This window comes from Pyxicephalus adspersus, chromosome 5, assembly GCF_032062135.1.
Source record: "Pyxicephalus adspersus chromosome 5, UCB_Pads_2.0, whole genome shotgun sequence".
NCBI classification, from domain to species: Eukaryota; Metazoa; Chordata; class Amphibia; order Anura; family Pyxicephalidae; genus Pyxicephalus; species Pyxicephalus adspersus.
In genome coordinates this window covers 85,330,589-85,353,809 of record NC_092862.1, presented here as the reverse complement: position 1 = coordinate 85,353,809, position 23,221 = coordinate 85,330,589, and the positions used below count along the sequence as shown (strand labels likewise).

At 41.3% G+C, this 23,221-nt stretch overlaps 2 protein-coding genes across 7 annotated transcripts in view; one reads left to right on the top strand and one right to left on the bottom strand.

Moving 5' to 3' along the window:
- ACAA1 (acetyl-CoA acyltransferase 1) overlaps positions 1-21,777 on the bottom strand; it is a 64,401-nt gene extending 42,624 nt beyond the window's left edge. The window contains exons 1-4 of one of the 3 annotated variants that reach the window (XM_072411985.1): positions 21,641-21,777; positions 19,301-19,394; positions 16,226-16,283; positions 254-333 (exon numbers count right to left, since the gene is read on the bottom strand). In XM_072411985.1, coding sequence (XP_072268086.1) covers positions 254-333; positions 16,226-16,283; positions 19,301-19,361 — 199 coding nt within the window. In that variant the 5' untranslated portion in view covers positions 19,362-19,394; positions 21,641-21,777. Of the gene's footprint in view, positions 1-253; positions 334-16,225; positions 16,284-19,300; positions 19,395-21,113; positions 21,620-21,640 lie in introns of those variants that run through there. The other 2 variants (XM_072411984.1, XM_072411983.1) reach the window with 2 other exon arrangements.
- The window catches only part of CLPTM1L (CLPTM1 like), a 98,187-nt gene continuing 96,729 nt past the window's right edge, over positions 21,764-23,221 (top strand). Inside the window, exon 1 of one of the 4 annotated variants that reach the window (XM_072411979.1) lies at positions 21,764-21,929. In XM_072411979.1, the coding sequence (XP_072268080.1) occupies positions 21,910-21,929 (20 nt within the window). In that variant the 5' untranslated portion in view covers positions 21,764-21,909. Of the gene's footprint in view, positions 21,930-22,013; positions 22,544-23,221 lie in introns of those variants that run through there. The other 3 variants (XM_072411981.1, XM_072411980.1, XM_072411977.1) reach the window with 3 other exon arrangements.

Sequence of the window (23,221 nt, the reverse complement as noted above, 5' to 3'; positions counted from 1 at the left end):
ACTAGCTTTAGGGAGGAAACATAGGAAATCAACATTCCAGGAAGGGTTTAGACTTCAAATGGCAATTCCTCTCTTGCAACACATTTAGCAATATGGACAAGGGAAAAAGTACATACTTTCTTTTTTTAGGGGATATCTGTTATCCTGCAAATTTGAAAACAAAATCACAGCTGCTCACGGCCAAATGCACACGCTTACAAATAAAGCACTATTATTTATTATAAAGCACGTATAGCATACAAAGTGAACTCACCTGCTATGTTGATGATGGCCTGCAAGCCAGAGGAACACTGTCTGTTCACACAAGATATGGGGACTGTCTCTGGAATTCCACTGCAGTAAATACACAAGACACAAAAAAATCCATCAGTTACCACAGTCATTGCATGCTAGTATGTAAATCAGAAAATTACATATTATTTTAGTTTAGAATATTGTATGACCTAGCTAAGATTGTGACTGTCCATCAGCATGTTAAAAGCATGTTCAAACTACCATATAAAGCACAGTATAAATAAATATAGTGATAATAGGTAAATACAGAACATTTACCATGTCAAAGGATTTGTAATTCTGCCTGTTAATAGTTAAATGCCAGTAAACACATTCAGGTCCTGTCCTCTCCGTAGGCAATACTGCAGGTAAGAAATAGGGCCTGATAAAGAACCCATCCCAGACTGAAGTTGTATTTAAGATATTGGGGTAAATTTATGTATAAAAAAAGTGAACATGTTTGACCTAGGTCTTAATATAACCTTATTCTTGCAAAACACAGAAGGGGGTCTTGTCCACAGAACCTTTCAGTTTCAAAACCCCATAGCTATAAGAAAACTACCATCTAGAGACAAATCCAGCAAAATTATGTTTTTTAATGTGTTACAATGGAGGCTGCTAAAAGACAAAGTTTAGGCCCGATAGCCACAGCAGCATTATTCACCACACAGGAAAGAGGGGATGGGTAGAGGAAATGTTAGGACCTGGAATGGTAACAAAAGACAGTACTCTAGGAATGTTGGTTGAAACCAATGAATTCATGTCTTTGCTTTCAGTATGTGTTCCAGGCGTTCTGGTGGACCCTCTAAGAAGTGTACTTGTGGGCCCTGAAAAAAAATGGGAATGACCGTGTCAGAGAGAATTGGTACTCAGTACTTGGATTTAAAGGCAAGCCTGGTAATGCCTATCAACCCAGGGGCAGGACTGAAACCTGAGAACACCAGTCCAACTGATCCAGCAGTTGACATGGCTTAGTGAACTGAACTAATCAGGTTTAAATAGACATGGACTAGTGTACTAATCAGGTTTGAATAGAAAGTATCCATATGCCAATCTGAAGTGATAAGAGTGCCATACTGGAAGAGAGTCTGACAGAGTTGTGGTAGGTCCTCCTCTGCAACTAAAGGTTTCCGAATAGTGAGGTATCTAGATACTTATGCACCTGAAGACTCTGTAGTTGCATATGTGGGTTGTTCACATGGGCAATATTGGGGGAAGGATATTCACAACGTAGAATAAACAACGCGGTCAAGTGGATTAAAAAATGTGTTGATTTTAAGCTCTCTAACTTTCCTAATATGTTTCTCTAATTGCCCTGTGCACATTGAAGTGTAAACAGAGAAACTTTTATTTACCTAATGTCACCTGCTGGTGAATAATGGCATTTTATCTCCAATAACACAGAAAGAAACTGAAAGATAAGACATCTGTTGGAGCCACAAGACTATTTGAATAATTGAAACAAAACAGTGGGGTGATATAATTTAGGCTTAAACCTTTTTTCTTGTTTATGGAGACTTCAGGGGTCTATTAGCCCTGTATTGCCCCACTCCTGCACTGTATTAATAATAAACAGTACTTACATAAGGCCAACATATTACACAGAACTATACATTTAAAAGGGGTGGGGTTAGACGTAACAGGGTTTCCGGTGAATGCGTAGGGTGGAACAGGAACTCCTTATAAGGGAGATCTATTTACACACGAGATCCTGCCACACTGAAACGAAGCAGGACAGCGTGAGGATATTTTGTAGCAGACATACATGGAGACATTCTAGGCAGCAATATAAGAATAAGAAAACTAAGTAACTTGATAGAAATATAAGAATGAGTAGTAAATGAAATTTAAATAAGGAGTAACAGTATTTCCTATTTTAAGTAGGTTTGTTCATTTAATTTTGAGACAACAAAGGATAAAAGAAAACCCTAGGTGTCTTCAGATGTAAATGATTTTGAAAACAAAATCCCTTTAAATTCTAAATATACTGGAACAGTTTGAAGACAAGGTATTTGCAACAGATTTTTGATTTCCATGATTCACAATATATTAAATGGGCACAACATAATTAAAATCGATACTCAGTTCTCCTTTTATAATCAATCATTCACAATACATGGGGTGTGTATAAATACGTTAACAATAATCCCAGGCACAGGTAATCAACTGAAGAAAATTGTTTAACCATATTCACAGGTAGAGATACACTAATCGGTGAATGGTACACATTTGGTGCAATATGTGAAATATATAAAATAAGTAACGGTAAGAAATCATTAAAAGATAATATGGAACATGCAAATTTACCTTACCTATATATTTTATTATAAGGACAATAACTGAAGATCCAGCTGAAGGATATAAATAATATTTTAAATGTGTTAAATATGATTATTCTTGTATTGATAATCAATTGCCTGTGTTTTTTATGATTGTAACCAAATTTTGTGGGCTTATCTCCATAGGGGTAAAGCCAAAAAAAGATTATCTATCATGTGACAATGTTTTTAATTATGTTTGTGTTTGGTTTTTAAAAAAAAAAAAAAAATTATGTTATTTAATAAAAAAGGTAAGACTTTTATATAACTAATGGTAACTTTTGGCCTGAAAAGTCCTACAGGTAGGTGATTCACCAAAAATTGGCTTTTGTGTGGGGTTAGACAGATATGGATAATGACACAGGAGGAGAAGAGGACTAGGGATGAGCGAGATTATTAAGTTCGATCCCACGGTGAATCAGGCCGTTCCTGCTTACCGAACATTTAAGCGAGAACGGCCTTGTGATTCGCCATGAGGACGAACTAATGACAAACTAACAAGGGGAAATGCAGGGGGCGGGAACGGCCACTATTTTCGGCAGGACTGGCGCGGCTTGGAGCGAATCATTTGCTTCCAGGATGGACAGCAAGGCCCAGCAGCACCTATCAGCAGAGATCTCAGAGTTACTTATATATACACAGGGAAGGAGGGAGGGGCTAGTCACTCCATCTTGTGTTCTGTGTTAGAAAAAGAAGCAGGGAGAGAAGTGAATAGTGACATGGACAGGTTAGAAGCCTTGTGAATATCTGGAAATATACAGATTGTGCAGTTTTTCTTGCTACTTCTTGCAATTTATCCAAAAAGGTAAAAACATTTCTGTGCTACTCTACAAAAAGAGATATTTCAGTCTGATACCTCTTGCAATCTATCACATATCTATCACTAAAGCAATTGTGCATTGTGACAGGGAAGGTTAGGAGCCTTCTGTATATCTTGAAATATACAGATTGTGCAGTTAGTTGCTAGCTCTTGCTATTTTTCAAAAAAAGCAGAAACATTTCTGTCCTACTGTACAAAAACACACATATTTCAGTCTGATACCTCTTGCAAGCTATCGAAAAAGCCATAAATTAAAAAAAATACAGATATTTAGCGTGATAGCACTTGCTATATATCCACAAAGCCAGAAAAATTTCTGTTTTCTCTCAAACAAAATACAGATATTTCATTGTTTGATCTCTTGCTATTTACCAAAGAAGACCGTTTGGTACATGTGCATTTTTGACCGAATAAGTTAAAGATGAGTGGTAGACGCAGGGGAAGGCCTGGCGTTGGGCGACCTGCCGCATCTAGCAGGGAGCATACTCCCCAGGAGTTCGCCACTGTAGGACAGCAGCAAACTGTTGGGAGGCAGCAGCACAAGTTGTCAAACAGGTCTGAGATGTGTGTGGAGCACCAGTACGCTAGTAGATTTATTGAGAGGGCGGACTACAATCATACAGCCACGTCATGTGGAGAGTATTGTGGACTGGGTCACAGGGGCCTCAAGTGCAGCAGGCTCTTTCTACAGCAGGCTCTTCTTCTGCAGCAACCAGCAAAGCCGTGACAAGAGCAAAGACAGGAGTTAGCATGGCTAATGTGCCTGTACCTCCCGATTACTCCCCCTTGTTGTTTGACAAGCAGCCTGAGGATCTGTCATTGCGAATTTCGGAGCAGGAGGCAGACTTTGAGACCCTTGGAGAGTGTGCTCAGGAGTTGCTGGGCAAAGTTTCTGCATTAGCAGATGTTGGCTTAGATGAAAATGAGGATGATGATGACCGTGATGTCACCTGGGAACCACCGATGCGTGTAAGGGCTAGCAGCAGTTCCGAAACAGACGTAGAGGAAAGGCAGCAGCAACAGACTGGGAATGGAAGGGACTGCAAATCTGCCTGATGTGAGTCCCAAAGAACACACAGATTAGTGGGCACAAGAAAAAGCCACAGAGTGGTTGCACGCACCTCTCCAGTGTGGTTCTTTTTCACGCTGAAAGACGATGACGGGTGCATAGCAATCTGCATCCTGTGCCACAGGCAAATTTGCGGAGGACAGGCCGGATCACATTTGGGTATAACATCCTTGCTTTCCCACATGCGCAAGAACCACAAACCAAATCTTGAAGGAGGTGCAACCACGTCATTGTCTCTTTGTCCACCTCCATTGACTCCTACACCTCCAAATGTCATTGCTACTACGTCACAGGAGGTTGGTGACAGCCAGACTTCAAGCTGCTAGGAAGTATCAGCTTCTGGCCGCAGGTTTCGTGGTATCAGACAACGTCTGTCGCCAAAAGATGGGTACTCCAGTGACCCCTTCAGCTGCCCTAGCTCCCAGTCCCTTCATCCCACTCTACCAGAGTTCTGTACAAGGCATTAGGCTAACCAACGCCCAAACAACCAACAAAAGAATCATCAAACTCAATTCACGTCTAGCCATACTATTCGCCTTACAGCTACTGCCGTACAGCATTGTGTACTCCCTTCCGTGACCTGATGGCCTGTGACGAGTGTCGGTGGAATATACCAAGCAGGCATTACTTCTCCCACACAGCTATACCCAGTTTACATGCACTTGTAATGGGTAACCACTCCCAGGCCTTGGCCTTCACAGTGTCTATTAAATCCATGTCACCATGGACAGCTGGACAACCAGGCACGGAGTGGGGCGCTACCTGTCCTTCAGCGCTCAGTGGGTGGCCTTGCATAGCTCAGGGGGCTGTAGTCAGCAAAAGGCAATGCAGCACCTGGTACCCCTGCAGAGGGGTGTGGTGGGAAAGCATGGGCCACCCCAGTCCTCTCCCTCCTTCTTCATTCCTTTTATCAGCAAACCCTCTCTTTTCGACACTCCTCCTGAAAGGCCAGCAGCAGAGGACACTGTAGTTAAGTGGGCATGCCACTACGGCTCCCTAAAGCACATGTGTTGCCAGGCAGTGCTGAAACTGGTGTCCTTGCAGGAGAAAAGTCACAGGGCCAGAGAACTCTTGTCCGCTTTGCACAGAGAGGTTGAGGCTTGGTTGAACCCCTCCCGGCTCGCAACAGGTAACGTAGTGTGCGATAACAGGGCCAACCTTGTTGTGCTGTCACGCCCCAGGCATTTTGCGGGCGATGGAACAACAAAAACTGCTGCAGGTGAAGAGGAGGAAGATGTTTTGGCGCGTACTGAGGGACAGGAGGAGGATGAGCCCAGGGAACCCGTTTCATGTGTGTCTACATGTTGCAATGCCTATGGTGGGACCCCCGCATTTGCAGGTTCAAAAACCGGGATGATTACTGGCTGGCCACCCTTCTGGATCACCGCTACCCAACCAGGCGCAGGAGAAAGAAAAAGTGACCCGCCTGAGCAGAATACTACGCGACCGGCTGTGTGAGGCGTTCCGTGCACCACATTCCACACAGGCAGACACCGCCTCCACCATATCAAACCGTAGTGGCGGCAGCACCATCAGCAGAAGTGGCAGCTGACCGCACACATCAAAAAGTGTGGGCCAAGGCAGGGGTAATTTTCTGGATGCCTGGGGAAGCCTGATGCGGCCACTTCAAACTAGTGAAGTGCAGGGGCATAACCATCGAGAACGGATGAACCGCATGGTGCACAATTACGTTGGCTCTTTTCTGGCTGTTGGTGGTGGTGTTGACGTCAGCAGTTATGAGGAGGTTATATGCCTGTCCTGACAGTAATGACGCCATTTATTTTTGGGTGAACAGGCTTGTAATCTGCCTGCAGTTGGCACACTATGCCATCAAGCCTTTCGTGCCCGGCATCCAGACTTCTGTCTGAAAGAAGTTTCAGTGCCGCTGGCGGAGTGGTAACAGACAACCGATCACAACTGTCGCCGGAAAATGGTAATTGCGTCACCTTTTTGAAAATAAACTGGTTGTTACTAACAACTATTATATCCCCACTGCAGATGTCACTGATTGACTGACACAAGGACTCACTAGGCCAACCAAGATGCCTCTGTGAACCCACACTGCTCCTGTGCTGAGTAAGTGGCTGCCTATCACCAAACATCCTGTCAGCTGGGCCTACCTCGGTTGAATTTTTCCTCGCATCGTCCAGGGGTGGCATTCTTCGCCAGTGTCATGGCTGCCATTGTTCCAGCTAGCAATTTACTTTACATTCCTGCTGCTTCCGGGAGGCCATAAACTGCAGATGAAAACCCCCAGTACTGCCACACTGATAGGTACCATTGCCTAGTTTTTCAGCTAAGTATTGTAAGATGGAGGGTTGGCATTCATGTCATCCACTTCATAAAGCAAACTAGCAATATCGTCTACCTTTCTAACGCTTCTGGCACCACAGACCACAGAAACAGTGATGGCGCACAAAACATCATGGTCTGGCCATTAATCACAAATTTCCAATATCTGCATTACACACTTCGGGTTGGCATTGACAATGCACTACACCCAGCTCTAGATGCCAGTTATGAATGCTGTCCACGGGCCGTCTCAGGGCCCACTGCCTCCTCCTCCCGCTGTTGCTGCTGTCGCCTGTCAGTACCCCATTCACAAAAACTGGATTACACACTTCTGGGTGTCATTGACGATGCACTACACCCAGCTCTAGATGCCAGTTACGAATGCTGTCCACGGGCCGTCTCAGGGCCCACTGCCTCCTCCTCCCGCTGTTGCTGCTGTCGCCTGTCAGTACCCCATTCACAAAAACTGTATTACACACTTCTGGGTGTCATTGACGATGCACTACACCCAGCTCTAGATGTCAGGTACCAATGCGCTCCACGCTTTGTCTCAGGACTCACCGCCTCCTGCTAATGCTGTTGCTGCTGTCACCTGCCCAGTACTCCATTCACAAAAACTGTATTACACACTTCTGGGTGTCATTGACCATGCAGTACACCCAGCTCCAGATGCCAGTTACCAAAGCCATTCACACTTTGTCTCAGGGCCCACCGCATCCTCCTGCGGTTACTACTGCTGCCGCCTGCCCAGAACCCAGCTCTAAATGCCAGTTACCAATGCCGCCCCTGTACTTCCTGCACTTTCTTATATCCTGGTGGGCTTTCTAAGGCCACAATCAGGGGAAGGAAACGCTTGTACAACTGTATTTTCATTTTACAAAGTTACAGCTAGCAGATAAGAATAGGCAGTCCCCTACACAGCAATGTCTCCAATAGCTACACTGTCCATACAGGTAATGGCCTCAATCTCTAATGCCGTCCTTGCGCTATCTCAGGGCCCACCTCCTCCTCCTCATGCTGTTCCTGCTGCTGCCTGCCCAGTACCAAGCTCTATACCAAGCAATGAGTTTTCATGCTGTTTTGAGAGCAGAGGCTGTTACTAGCGGGTTAAGTCACCCTTTCTGAATGTCCTAATGTTGATGCTGCCTTCTGGACGCTGTCAATTACGCAAAAATCTTTTTTGCCTGCTACCACTTTGCCTGCCATTTTCTGGAAAACCCACAAGGACTTTTAGAACATTTGTAGTTTTTCCTTGTTGCCACTGTTCTCCTACTCTTACCTAGCATATTTGGTGGTTTTAACATGTATAGGGGCTTTGCTATTAATGTTTAAAGTCGGCTCAATTATGTTATTGGAATTCGCAAAATTGATTCACCGACTGTCAGAGGCCTTCTCGCTCATCCCTAGAGGGGATCCTGCCCAGAAAAGCCTACAATCTCTGTGGTGGGTGTGTTTAACTCACTGTGTGCGGGGAGCAGGTGTCTCCGAGCTCTTACACTTCCACAATAGCCTGTGTGCCTCTACAGGGCAGGAAAAATAGCCAGTCCTGGCGACCTGGGACAATCCCTGCTGGGGAATCTGGAGGAGATTTGTGCCTTACTGAGGATTTCTCCCAATCCATGTGGTACGTGTAGGAAATTACCAGCCAGGTGGTGAACAGACTGTCCTGGATAAAGGCTGAGGAGAGAAGACTTGCAGCAAAAGAAAGCCGTTTAAGATGAATTACTACAATTTGAAAAAAAAAATAAAAAAATCTGCAAAACCTAGTTAAGAGATTTAAAACAAAGAAGGGGTCCCTTTGGAGAGAATTATGTTAATGAAAGGGACTTTCAAGGGTAGTGCAGCAAGGGCAGCCAATGACCTGGATGAATTGGTGGGAAACCCTGCTAAGGACATGATAGAGCCAGAAAGAAGACTCTTCTTCCACCAGGAGGAAAGAATCTATCTGCAGAGTGACCGTTTTGTATTCCAAGCTGATGAACCAGATGACTACTTGCTCACCTCTGGAACAACGGTCATGGTACACATTCAGCCCTGCTCTGCCGAGTACCCTATCAGCACGTATGTGTAAAGTCTGGATGATAGTGACACCAAGGGAAGAATAGTTGGTGAGGTTACTATCTCTAGGAGCTTGGTAGCAGATGGCAGGGCTGGGGTGCTTGAATGTAACTTACAGAGCGCTAGGAGTAGTCCTCTCACCACTAAGACCCTGCAAGGTTTGGTGGCCGAAGCGGAAGCATCTGTGGCGATTCCAAAGCCCATGAAAGCTGCTGAAAAGGAATATGCTGGACCCTAGCAATAGGGACCCATCGTACATGTCCAAGGCAGGTAATATGATTGTTGAGCCCATATTTAATGATTCAAATGTAGGTGGAAACCCCGTTGGGGGTTAGGGGCAATGCCACAGAAGGTGGCTAGGCTCTGAAATACCTGCAAATTCTTATGCTGCAATTTTGTGGAGGGGGGTTGATCTTGCATATCATGAAAAACTTTTACCCACTTATAAAGAGGGAAATCTGGTGTAGTTAAAATAGAAAAGTGGGGATAACCCTCCAAGCAGGGGCCATCATTTTAATTTTGAAAATGAGATTTGTTGCTCCTGACATTTTTGTGTTTATATTCCCAAATATCCAGTGGAGAATATAATTTGTCTTTTGTTAGGCCTTGACGCTTTTTGGGAGCGATATGACCACGGGCAAAATTTACTTAAACCAGAAACCATTCTAATTAGGAATGAATCTATCCCCTCTCGTTGGGGTTGGAGAGATTGTGACCTCATTAAGGAATGTGCATGAGTTTGGCATCTGGACCAGAGTGTGGAAAGGCAAATGTGAGATTAAGAGTGCTAGGAAACGTGGTGCAGCATGTCTTCTCCTCTGCATTCATAGGGCAAGATGAAATTCTGGCTTTTTACTCAAGGCAGCCTAGACTGTGCCACAAATGTGGAGAGAAGGAGCACTTTGCAGCATCATATGTAGTGAGGAAATCTTTAGAAAACCAATACCACCACCCTGTAGATCAGGTAAGGCAGGTGGAGAAGGAGAAGGCTGGAAAGGGGAGGTGGAAGACACAGCAATTTGGCTGGTGGGTAAGTAAAATAAATAAGTTGGGTTAGGTTGTTGGTGAGGGGAAGGTAGCACAGAAAAATAAATATGAGGCCTTGCCTGATGGGAAGGTGGAACCAATAGAGGAATCAGGGAGTCCATCAGCTAGTCTGAGTAGAAGTACGGCCAAGAAGCAGTTACTGCAGTCAGCCTGATGGGGATGCCTGCTCCATTACTGTCGCAAGCATCAAACCTGTAAGCATTTGTGACATGGCTTTTTTTGCTCAGTGTGTTTGATGCCGACATTTTATTTTGCAGGAAAACCGGCTGATTAACTGGCAAAGAGGGAGTGGAGATGCGGCCTTTCCTTCGGGTCTCTTGCGGCTGAGCCTTACAGTGCAATCGCAGTACTTTTTCAAATAGATGACTTGATTATTGAAGTGGGAGAAAAGGGGAGATGCATTGTCACAGACACCTTGCTGGAGGGGCAGGCCTGTTTATGAGCTTCAGACAAAATAATACTAAAGACGGGAAAAGTTTTTAGAGACAAGATGGAATGTGATAATCTTTGATGATCATTCTTTGATGGGTCATTGGCCTTGAGGGATTTCCCAAGTCGAGTTTTGAGAGCTTTAATAAAGTTTTAGAGTGGGCAGCCTCACGCTTCCACGTGGTCAATTAATGATTCCCTTTCATCTCATCCAGACATAGTTCATAAACTGGTTAACCATTCTAAAGAATTTTTTTCCCTTGACCAAGGTTAAGGTTAGTGTCATCTCCAACTACATTATGGGAAGCTATATGGGAAGGGTCACCTCAAACAAGTAGCTTCGGCTATGAAGAAGGAACATACCCAGACAAAATCCTGTTTAGAGGCGGAGTATTCTAGAGCTGTTCAATTACACAAACTAAACCCTACTGTAGCTACTGGAATTACTTAATGAAAAACCCATACTGAACTGAATTTATGCTTGGCCCAAACGGCTGAATATCGGTTACAGTGGGCCAAGCATATTTTTATCAATGCATTACCAAACCAGGTACCTTGTTAGCCGCACTTCATCTAAGCACCTTACCAGCAATCCCAAAGATATAGTACAGGAATTTACGTCTCTTTATCCGATTTATATTCAGCACCTCCTGCCCTAGACCATCAGAAGGCAGAGGAATTTTTTGCAAACATACACCAACCTGGTTTGCAACCCGCTGATTTAGAACCTATTCAAAAGGATATTACAAAGCTGAAATTAAGATCGCAAATAAGTCCTTGAAATCTGGTAAAAGACCAGGATCAGATATTTTTTTGGCATTGTTTTCTAAAAAAAAAAAAAAAAAACAAAAAAACAAAAAAAAAAACACAATTGATGTTGTAAAACCGTATCTCTGTTCTCTCTTTAATGGTTTGAAACGGGGTACCTGCTTACTGCCTGAGCCATTGAAAGCATCTATTGCCATGATACCTAAACCTTCATTAGATTCTCACTCTTGGGCTGATTATAGACCAATTTTACTTTTGAATGTAGACGTGAAAATTTTTGGCCAAAATTTTGGCAACTAGGCTTAACCAGTTTCTAGGTGATTTAATCCATGGTGATCAAGTGGGGTTTGTCCCTAGGCGTCAGGCCGGAGACAATGTACGCAGGGCACAGCAGATTCTACATTTAGCCCACTCCAAAAAGATACAGTGTATGTTTCTTACTCTAGATGTGCGAAAAGCGTTTAACTCGCTTTCATGTCAAATACATGTTTTATACACTCAAAAAAAGGGGGGTTTGGGGAGGAATTCCTTCCTTGTCTATCAGCCTTATACACTTCATCAGCAGTAGTCCAATATATGGGTTTTGAATCAGCTTCGTTCCCCATTTTAAAGGGAACTACCCACCGTTATTTAAAGATCTTTCAGCCTTGCGCAATAAGTGGCAAGGTTTTCCTCTGTCGTGGCTTGGCAAAATACATGCCAATAATTTAAATGTCTTATCTCCCGAAGCTACTCTATTTGTTTCACACACTTCCCATTCCAGTCCCTTCATCAATCTGAGCAGAAGAATGTTCTTTCAATTTATTTTGCACCCTATTAGGCCTTGTGTTTCTGAACACGTATTATATTGTCCCAAATTATCAGGTCTCTCAGTACCAAATGTTTAATAAGTATTTCTTAGCAGCACAGTTGGATCCCCTGGTGGCTTTGCACTGTTCCAAGGAAGTCCCCATATGGGCTCAAATTTATGCCGGTGAGTTGCCCTGAAAATCATTACAGAGACCAATAATGGAGGATTCTACTTTGTCATATGCCCTAGGTCTTTGGGACAAACTAAAGGTCTCTGCTGGGCTGATGTCTATACACACACCTTTAGCAGGGACTGCCCCTCTTTCGAACCTGATTATACGAATCCAAGCACTTTTGGTTGGTGGATGTCTAAACCAGTACGCTTGGTCTATGAGCTATTTTACTTTACAGGCATTAAATCTTTCTCCTACCTACAGGTACATTGGGCTATGTTTCAATTTATGCAGATTAGACATTATTTACAAACTTTTCTACGAAATCATGATAGTCCACCTTTGCAAATATCAGCCTTTGAATCGTGCTGTCCACGTAATCCATATTCTGCGGGACTGGTGTCCTTCCTTTACACGTTATTAGTTGGCATGAACACCTGCCGCCCACAATATATGTTTAAATAGGAGACTGATCTAAATTCTGAAATAGACCATAAGAAGTGAGATATCTGAAAAGCCATTGCTAGATGTTCGCCTAATATTAGTGCTCATTAAAATGCTTATAAAATATTTATTCCATGGTACCTAACACCTAATAAAACAGGTAAATTTGTCCCAGATGGAACCTTACATTGTTTCAGAGGTTGTGGAGCTATTGGTACTTATCGCCACACCTGGTGGGACTATCCAGTTGTTCATCGACTTTGGATTAGGGTCTATAATCATAATAGATCAGTTCTTAACATATCGATACGACAGAACCCCTGGGAAGCACTACTTCACATGGCAAATCCATCTTTAACAAAACAGCAGCGTAAACTTATCACATTTATATTTTTAGCTACCCGTCAAACCATAGTGGCAGCTTGGAGAAAGCCTACCCTTTAATTTTTTAGCTGTCATATCTCGGTTATCTGACACTATGGTGTTAGAAAAGATGACTGCCGTAGTTAATGATACTGTTAATAAATTTTACAAAGTGTGGTCTCCTTGGCTAGACCACCATTTTTCCCTGTGTTGTTATCCCCTTAATTTGAGTTTTAAGTTGAACCTTTATAATGTCACCCATGACTATTTTTGTTTATATTTTTTCTTCTTTTCTTTGTTTCCATATTCATTACATTGGTTTTGAAGATGATTCTGTTCCTTTTTTTTATGTATGTTTATACTTTATATGTTTGACTTTTTTTGAAAAAACCTAATAAAAATGTATTGAACAGACAAGACAAGGCGCTCAAAAAGTTTGGAAAACATTTGGGGTCTAGTGAGGGTTTCTTCAGCATAGGGGAATATAGGCATGTTGGAAAGAGGAGTAGGTGTGGGGTTAGGAAGGAGTCAGTTGTTGAGAAGAGGCTGCGTGGGTTTGAAGCTTGAGAGGAATTTACAGCGGATTAATAATTTTGCTTGGCAACAGCAAGTGCAGTGTTAAGGTGTTTTAGCCTGGCTTTGTAGTCTATGAAGTTAGCATTGAGGCCATATTACCTTCATCTTCACTCGAATGTACCAGAAGTCTTTTGTAGACATTTGGTGTGATTGTTGTGCCAAGGTCAAGGCTTAGCAGGGCAGGAGGTGGCAGGAGCAACTTTATCCAGAGTATGGTTGAACTGAGTGGCAGATTTATCTGGAGATGTGATTTTAGAGAGAGTGGGGGTTGAACATAAGGCAGATTGAGAAAAGGTTGTGGTCGAGTGTACAGAAATCTCTCTACCATTGACCAGGTCAGGGGTGCAGCAAAGGTTGAGGTGAGAAGGTTGTGGCCAGACAGGGGAAATGGTTAGTTTTCAAGGTGGAAGAGGTTGCAAAGTTTGGAAGATACTAGGTCTAAAGTGTGGCCAGCAAGGTTTGTAGGGCCATTTATGTTCTTTGCGAGTCCAAAGAACGGGTAATAGAGAGGAGTTTGGCTGGGGAAGGATAGCTGGGGTCATCCGCTGCAACATTAAAGTCACCGAGGATGAGCAGTTCATGGTGGTGGGAGCAAAAAGACAAAAACAAAGAGGGGTAAGGGGGGAAAAGATGGTTGTAAAACACTTTAAATGAAATGAAAATAAGAAGGGGCGGGGTAGAAAGGACTCTATGTACAGTTGGGTGAGAGAATGAGACCCACATCCCCCTATCCTGTTGTGAAGTGAGGGCCTCTATAGAAGAGTCCAGTAGAAGAGGCAGATTCTGAGGAGGAAAGCCAAGTTTCAGTGAGAGTTAAGAATTTAGAGGTTAGTTTGTGCTGGCAGAACTGGCATTTCATAGACTGTCAGGTAAACCGTTAGGTAAATAGTAATGAGGTTAGAAGGAGGGAGTAATTTGCTGAAAGGGTATGTTTGGGGAGAATATAAGGCTTTCCAAATATTCCACTGGAAGGCTACCGATAAATTAGCTATTTTTAACAAGTTAAGTGCAAAAACATGGAATACTGAATACACATTTTATGGATGTACAAGTGGATTTGCGTAACTGTCTTGTTCTGTGCCCCTGTGATCACCCCATGTCCTCCCTCCCACTCGTTTGGGGTGGGAGTGACCTGATAAGAAGAATGTTACACCTCAATGGGTCATGAGAAAGAAAGCAGCTAGGAAAATACAAAATATAATCTCATACTAGCAATTGTAAGTTTTTTTTCACATTACAATGTAACAAGGAGGTTTGCTCAAAAGGTGCCAGTAAAGGTCATGTAACGATTTGATTGGTTAAGATCAGTATATGATAGTTAACTCAAGATATCATACAATTGAGTGCTGACGCTGACTTTTTCTGAATACGCGTGAAGAAATGCCAGCTTCTCCCTGTCTGACTCTTTCCAGTTAGATAATATAAAAATGGACACTCCCCGGGCCAAACAGTTGTGTGATCCTGCTTCTATAACACTTGCTGTTTTGGACTATTGTATGCATCCAATAAAGATAAGTACTAACTTTCAGTTAAGCAGTGCCTGAGTGTTTTGTGTCATTCTTCAACCCTTCCTGACAATTGTAGTCCAACAGATTCTTCCACCTTGTTAGGGTAGGGAAGAGAGGGGCAGTGAGGGCAACCAGGGTTGAGTGAGATGTCACCAGCAGGTAACGATAGAGGAAAAAAAGATGCAGGAGTAATGACAGAGGAAGCAAGAGAATGAGGGAGCAGGCAGTCAGGAAGAACAGACCGGGGAGTAGGAGAGGCAATAGAATCGGCTACAGAATAGAATAGCCACAACCAGGATCTTACAGCCATAATTCTATATTTGCTCAGACCAGAGTTCCTATACATTCACAGAACAAAGGAGAAATCAGGGATCTAATCTATTTTCGGATACACACTTTTGACAAGAAGACAGTTACACCCTGGCAGTGAGGTGTTAAGGTTAATCTGAACCTCAGAACAAAAATTAAATGTATGGCTGTTTACTAGTCCTTAGATGTGGTGGCTACATTAGTTCATTTTTCAGGCTTACACATTATTTTTTCTACACAAAAGAGCAGTAAAGAAAAAAAGCTTCTGTTGGACGTGGCTTCTTCACCAATGTATACAATGAGAAAAACTGTTATGGTCAGAGGTTTGCATAAATATCATTATCTTTTCTCATGCAAATAAGAAATTACATTAGGTAAATGCTTTAAATGGTATCTAATCCCAAACCCTAAATGCCAATCATTTCAACTGTAAGCAAACATGTTGTTGCAAATGTTCCTGTAATGCCTTCTATTCTACAGGTCCTTTCTTTCAGATATGTTTAAAGCAAACCTTTACAAAAAGAGTAAAATCAAAAAGACTCTCAAAACACTTTTTTTAAGTTTACTTGTGAAGATAGGTATTCATCACCTTGATACGAAAGCTTTGAAGCTATATTACTTAAGATCCCCTCCAAAGACCTACTGGTGTCTAGGTGGTCTATCTCAAAACTTATAAAGCCGCATCACATGTGCAGCACACACTAATTCCTTTAGACAGTATATGCTGAAGACAAGCCACTGTGGTGAGACATCACTGTGGGGGTCAAACAAGAACAAAATGTTGCCGATTCTGTCTGTTATGAAGGAGCCTACACCACAAAAAGATACCCATTTTACATGCTTTTGTGCTTTGGTAAAGTTAGTCCAACATGTGTACAGTTAGCATAGGTCTGCTTTTAAAGACCAAAAGAGAGAAGACAAAAGTTAATTGTTAGGGTTTACATACACTTTGGATAATGAATAGAAAAACAAACACACACAATGAATACCTAAGAAACTGGGCAATTCTAGCAACCACGGGCCCGCCACCAGGCTGAAGTACATTTCCTAGATAAATGAGAAAAAAAAAAAAAAAAACAGTTTATGTAAACAGTACTTTTGAAATTGTTAATATATACAAAATCTTACTTTACAGGATTGAACTAAAGTACCAATATTAAAAAAAAAAAAAAAAAAAAAAAAAACACATTCTACTAAAGGTTTATAAATATTTTTTTTTGTTGGTTTATAAAGATCTATGGCCAGTGAATATTGAGACATACAACCATTAAAATTAACTTAATATAGTTCAGAAAACAAAGACTGGATGTTAATTGTATACAGTACAGAATTGTTAACAAGGAGAATTTCTATATAACGTACGGTTTTAGAGAAAATATTTGAAAACAATGATAACGTAGATTAGAACAAGTAGGGAACAACTAGATTTGACCTGATTACAACTAGATTTGACCTGATTATCTTGTTCTGTCTAAAGCCTGCTTTCAACTGTCCCTGAAAAAGCAGACTCAACACAACTCAGAGTACTGCCATAACAGTCAGTTGCACACACAGAGGACCAACTTAGTCCTGAAAGATTTAGAAAAACAGTTTGCTCTGTTGCCAACAAGAAATCAAAATGAGAAATACATTTAATGAATTCCACCCAAATAAATGTGTGTTGGAGAGTTTTTTTGGGTCAAAAAGAAAAACAAACAGTAAGAGAAATGCTCCACAAAGGGAATACAATACTTTTAACATCCCTCAACGTAGCTTTAAAAGTAACGCTAAAATGTAAGGGATGCAAATAAGCCACTCTTTAAGTGGAACTTTCCTACAAAAAAGTTTTGGAGAACATGCAAGGATGATTCATATTTAGCACAGCATAGGTTTAGGTCTAGTCATAGAAGCAGTGCTAGTTCTGGGACAGAGCACATCTTTTTATTATTACACAAGCTGTCTATCTTGGACTATGGTTTTCAGAAGTCAGGCAATGGAAAGTCCGAAGTACTAGTGTGGAATTTTATCTCTGCCAGATAAAAAGGAATTCTAAGAAGTAAATAGGGACCAGAGGATATCATTTTCTGGAAACAACAGCCATTTACCATGATCAGCCAAAACATAGCTAACATATGTTCTGGCAGTCATCAAAAGAGTAGAATACATATTTTAGGTTTACATTATTATGATTAAGAACTATTACCTCCTTTTGTGCATGTGACACTCATGTTTACAGATCTTCAAATAGTGTTTTGAGTGTATAACAATTAGAGCTCCTGCTATGAATATTTATTTTACATGTGGAGGGATCACATACATTGATTAGCCAAAACATTAAAACCAAGACAGGTGATGAGAATAACATTGAATATCATGGTAAAATGGCACCTGTCAAGGGTAGGGATACACTTGGTACTGAAGTGATGGAAGTAAAATGAGCGATCAATGATAAAAATTATTTTGACAGAGACCAAATTGATGGATAAATAGAGTCAGAGAATCTCCAAATGGCAGGCCTTGTGGGGTGTTCCTGTTTTGAAGTGGTTATTATCTGCCAGAAGTGGTGCGATGAAAGAGAACTGACAAATAGGCAATGGGTCATGATATTACAAGGCTGAATGCGGGTGTAATGGGTGAGAAGATAGCCCATCCAGTCCAGCCTCATGGTAGATGCTGAAAAACTTAATGATCACCAGAAAGGTGTCAGAACACACAATGTTTCGCAAAAGGTTACATAGGAGCAGATCAGTCAGGATGAAATCCACTCCGGCCCAAGGAGATGCACTATGGGAAGAAAGCAGGCCAGCAATTGTCATTTACCAGGATCTGCTGCTAATGTCCTGGTCCCAGGACAACTAAAGAAATCTTGTTGTCCCTTGTCTTGACAGGTCAGAGCAATTTTGGCAGTACAAGTGGGACCACAATATTAGGGAGGTGGTTTTAAGCTACTAATTGGTAACCCCAAATGTGTGGCTCAAGGCAAAAAAAAAAAAAAAAAGCCGATAGCAGTAACCCCAAGCCACACTCGAGGTAGCTAAAAAAAAAATAAACAATAAGGACTTACGTGGTCTCATCGCTGTCCTCCAGTGTCCTGCAATCCTCTGGCCGTGTCCTCTTCGTCCGATCTGTCCCACAGCAAGTGCGCTGACGTTACCCAGGAATTCCCAGTGATTTCAGTGGGTGTCGGAATTTCAAATTATTTTTTTTTGGATTCAATACAAAAATAACTGTATTGAATCCAATACAAAGTAATCACATATATAATATATGCTACTGTACAGTTATAATACAGGTTTCAGTATTTTTTATTTATTTATGCACCCTTGTTTTACCAGATTTTTGTGTTTTTTACTTAAAGTTTATTATTAAATATTAGACATATTTTGGTGAGTTATGCCTAAGAAGTACAGGCCTACAATGTAAAATAAATTTTCATGAAAGACAATGTACCGCTTTTAGATATATAAATCCGGACAGAAATTATTCGCCCAGGTTAATATACTGGTTGACCAGTGTTTGTATACTCAATACTTGACAAGCCCCCTCCATATTGTTCCTGTCCCTATGACAACCAGACAACAAAATGAAGGAAAATTGTGTCACTAACTCAAGAGAGCACAGACAGCAAATAAAACCTCATAGATTCCAACCCTTTCCCATATGTTTTTTTCTGCTTTCAGTTGTCATAGCAGAGAATTTTAATCACAGGGTCACTGGGACAGGAAAGGAGCATTAATATCCATAAAAATGACACAGCTAAAAAAAAAAAAAAAAAAAAAATAGATAGGATATATCTAAAAACATAATAATATTTTGGTTGGATTTGGACTTGAAACAATCCATCTGTGGAAAAGAAGTAGTGGGGTAATGGAGTAATAGCTACCAACCCTGGTTCTTTCTTAAGACCAATTCCGAAATACTGACTGTGCAAAAAATGTCACCAAACCCACCAGTAAGCTATTTATCTTTGCCAAGCACATCTGCTAGAGCTGCGACCGGTAATTTTTTAAGTGAGAATCTGAGATTTTTTTTTTTTTTTTTTTTTTTTTTTTTTTACAGATGGATAAAGTGTGATTTAAAATTACCAACACAAATGTCTCCAATTAACTCAGGCTTCAGGTTGACATCCTTCAAAACTGCAGTCATAACGCTAGACAGAAGTTCATCTGGTGTTGTATCCTAAAACAAATAAAAAAGTCAGCAAAGTAAAGGAAGTTATCGAGCAGCAAGACAAATAAAGTGTGCGACAGTAGTTAAATGAAGCGTATTTAAAATGTAAGTATCAAGTCTCATTGTGTCCTGTTTACATATGTAAAACATTTTTTTTCTGAATTTGTTGCAAAGTTTCTTACCTAGAGATTCCACCAATAAAAGAAATTCCTGTTGCAAAATAAAAACACCTTGTAACTGTCTTCCATTTAGCTGCAAATTTGTCAGCCAGCTGTGTGTACTCCTCCAGTTTAGCTGCTGGGCTAACTATCAAATCAAACAGCCCAACAATTGCGTAACTGAAGAAGCACACAACTGGATAACAATATTCAAGTTATTTGTGCTGTGACGGTAGAAAATATTAGGGATGGATGGACAAAAATGAAATGCTTTGGCAAGTGAAATAACTCTCAAATATATGTGATCAGTGCATACATCACCTTGCCTGGAGTTCAGCTTTAATAATGTTAATAATGTGTAATAATATGCTCACACACATAAAGTAACCCTGTCCTAGAAAATGAAGCTGAAAGGGTAAAGAACTTCTATGGAGGCCTGCATGTTTGGTGATTTCTTTCTTTGACTCCTAGGCTACTGCAGGACCTAGCAATACAGTACATAGGAGGATATGGGTTTGTCGCAAGTAACACAAGAATCCAAAATTCCCTAAAGTGTCAAATGTTAAAGACACAAAGTGTGTAAAATTAGACAGAAGAATTTTTTTTCCCAGTAAACTTTCAGCTTCCTTTGTTAAAAAAAGAAATTAGCAGGGTCCTATAAAATACCTTAGTAGGCAAATTTTTACACTTATAGGTAAAACAATATATTAAACCATTGTGCAAGCTATGCCTAGTGATAACATTAGCAGTGTACCTTGACCCTTGACTTCTGGACTACTAGCAAATGTTTTGTTTCAAACTAAGAAGTATATTGGGGTATAGAAAGGGTAAAAAATTCCATCATTTTGCTCCATTCTGATATTTCTAAAATTCCCCCACCCTATGCACTTTCCAAACCAATGCTCCAGGATTACTGAACATGTTTTGAGTGGGTGCAAGCTGTTTCTCACTGGTTACTTTGACTCCTAGGCTACTGCAGGACCTAGCAATGGAGTAGATAGGAAGATATGGGTTTGTAGCAAGGAACACAAGAATTCAAATTAAAGGCAGAAAGATGTGTAAAAAATATACAGAAGATGCAATGCAAGAATTTTTTCCCAGTAAACTTTCAGCTTCCTTTGTTAAAAAAAAATGCACGGTCCTAAAAAAAAAAAAAAAAATACCTTAGTAGGCAAAAATATTACACTTTTAGGTAAAACAACATTATTAAACTATTGTGCAAGCTATGCCCAGTGATCACCTTAGCAGTGTACCTTGACCCTTGCACTCTGGGACTACTAGCAAATGCTTGGTTTTTAACTAAAGAGCATATTTGGGTAAAGAAAGGGGAAAAAAATTCCGTCATTTAGCTCCATACTGATGTTTCTAAAATTCCACATATTCCACAAATATGACACATTTCAAGAATTTCATTTGCAATTCAGTTTCAATAACTTGACTAATAGGAAATTGCAGTAACTCACAACAATTGATCAGCATTATGAATATAATAAATTATGACTCGCTGCTAGCTCTAGAAATTCATAGATCATGGTGTCGTGCAACGCTGTACTAACAAGTGTTATGGTACCTTCAAGCCTCCTCTCTTGGCTTTGCAGATGGGTGTCCTCTTGCCATGTACAATGACAATGTCCTGAGAACGGTCTCCTGCAGGAGCTGCGGAGGTAAGCTCAGCCCGGACTCTATTGGGAGTCCCCGGAAGATGTCCCATTACAACTCGCACTCTATGCATGATAACAACTCGGTCTCAGACAGCTCAGAACAAGTGAGAACGGAGTTTTAAGGAAGAGGTCTAATGATAGTAATGTGACTGTCACGTGATTGGGCTGAGACTTCTGGAGTTGAGTAAAGCGTTTAATAAGGGTTTAGGTGACTAGTTGTACAGTGGAGATTTCAGAATAGTTTATGGTTTGATTTTTGCAATAAAAAAATCATTTTTACTGTATTTTAGCATTAAATTTTCATGTAAAAGGTACAGAAAGCGTTTTGGGTGGTAATTAACACATATTACACAAGGATGTCCGCCTCCAAACCAACTATACGCACAGCACACGTAAGTTTATTCTAAGTGCTTCTTAACCAAAATAATATTCTAACCTGCGTCCCGCATAGCAGCCTAGAATATCTTCTACAAAGACAAAAGGTAAAGGCCGAACCATTTCTATAAAAACACGCAGTAAGGATGTCCTAATATTTAACACTTTGGTCTTCCCAATCATGTCCGCCAAGACGAGACTTTACAGTTGTGACGTTTCAGTCAGCGGTGCTGCATTTCCGCCTAGGTGACGGGCTTCGTTGTGTGCGTCATTTCCAGGTGTGGCAGACAGCGTTCCTGGTATCTTCGCTTCACTTTAGCTTGGAGAGACATGCAATATAAAGGCGACAGGTAAAGGTTCTTAATATTCCATTGTTATTGTCTAAGGGCTGCGCTTGAAATAGGTGTTACATAAATAAACATTAGGAACATTTAAAATAGAACGCTGGCTCAAAAAAAAAAAAAAAAAAAAAAGTTTAGCCCACTTCTCTGCGACGGACGTCATGTACGGCTCATCGGTTGTTGGGAGCTTCGAGTGCAGTACAAAATGACATTCCTGTGTTGATTGGCCCCAACGGGTTTTAAAGGTTTCCAACAGCTGGATGGTTATCATCATCATCAAGTGTCTAGATGATACAAAATCTGTTTTAATGCTTAATCAAACGCTTCAATTAACGGAAAGAGCCTTGAAAATGTTGCTTGTTGGCTGATCTTTAAATTTTGCAAGCCTGGGCGCAGCAATTTTACACTGCATTGCCGCCCTCCGGGGGAGGGTTGTTGGCAAGCTCCAAGGGCTGGGATACTCCATTTACATTTTGTTATGTTGTGGGTGTTGATCTTCCTTTATGTATCATTTTGTAACCCTTTTTTAATAATTTCACGTGTATATTGAAACTAAAATGCTTTCTGCTTATGTTACATGTATGAGGCATCTTCTCACTGATCAGCCAAAACATAAAAACACTGTAAGTAACATTGATTATTTCCTTGCATTGATAACTGTCAATGACTGGGGTACATTAGGCAGCAAAGAAACAGTGAGCTCCTGCCCAGGGAGCCGTGTGTCTCTCAAAGGGGAAGATACTTCCCCCAGAGTGACGTGATGTTGACAGAACCCACCCACTCTCCCATGGCAGGCTCAGACCTGCTTGATAAACATCCTGGGGGGAACAGTAGCCCAACTTTTGTTGTGTCCATATGGGGGAAATGATCAGCAGGGTCAGGTGAAGAACCCTGCTGGGGGCCACACCGGCCAGAGCTGTGGACCACCTAAATCTCACAGACCACCAGGGTTTGCAGCCTTTGCAAACATTTCAAAGCAACCCTAAAGTGACAGATTTTTTGGGTTGTCCCTGGTATGCAGTAGTTGGTACCTAACAAAAGTAGTCCATCCAAGAACAACCATTGCTTTGGTGACAGAGTGTCCTTTGATCATTGAAAGGGGGTGGGGGAGGATAGCTCATCTGGTCCAATCTCTTGGAAATGGTAGTCATAAGTCCAAATGATACAGACAAATTGTAAACATTTCAAAGTGCAGGGATACTTATCCCATACTAGCACACTCAAACACCGTGTGTTGCATGTAAAACACGTGAATGCCTGCAGAAGGAGGCTGTACAAACGATTGGCCAGTAAATGTTACA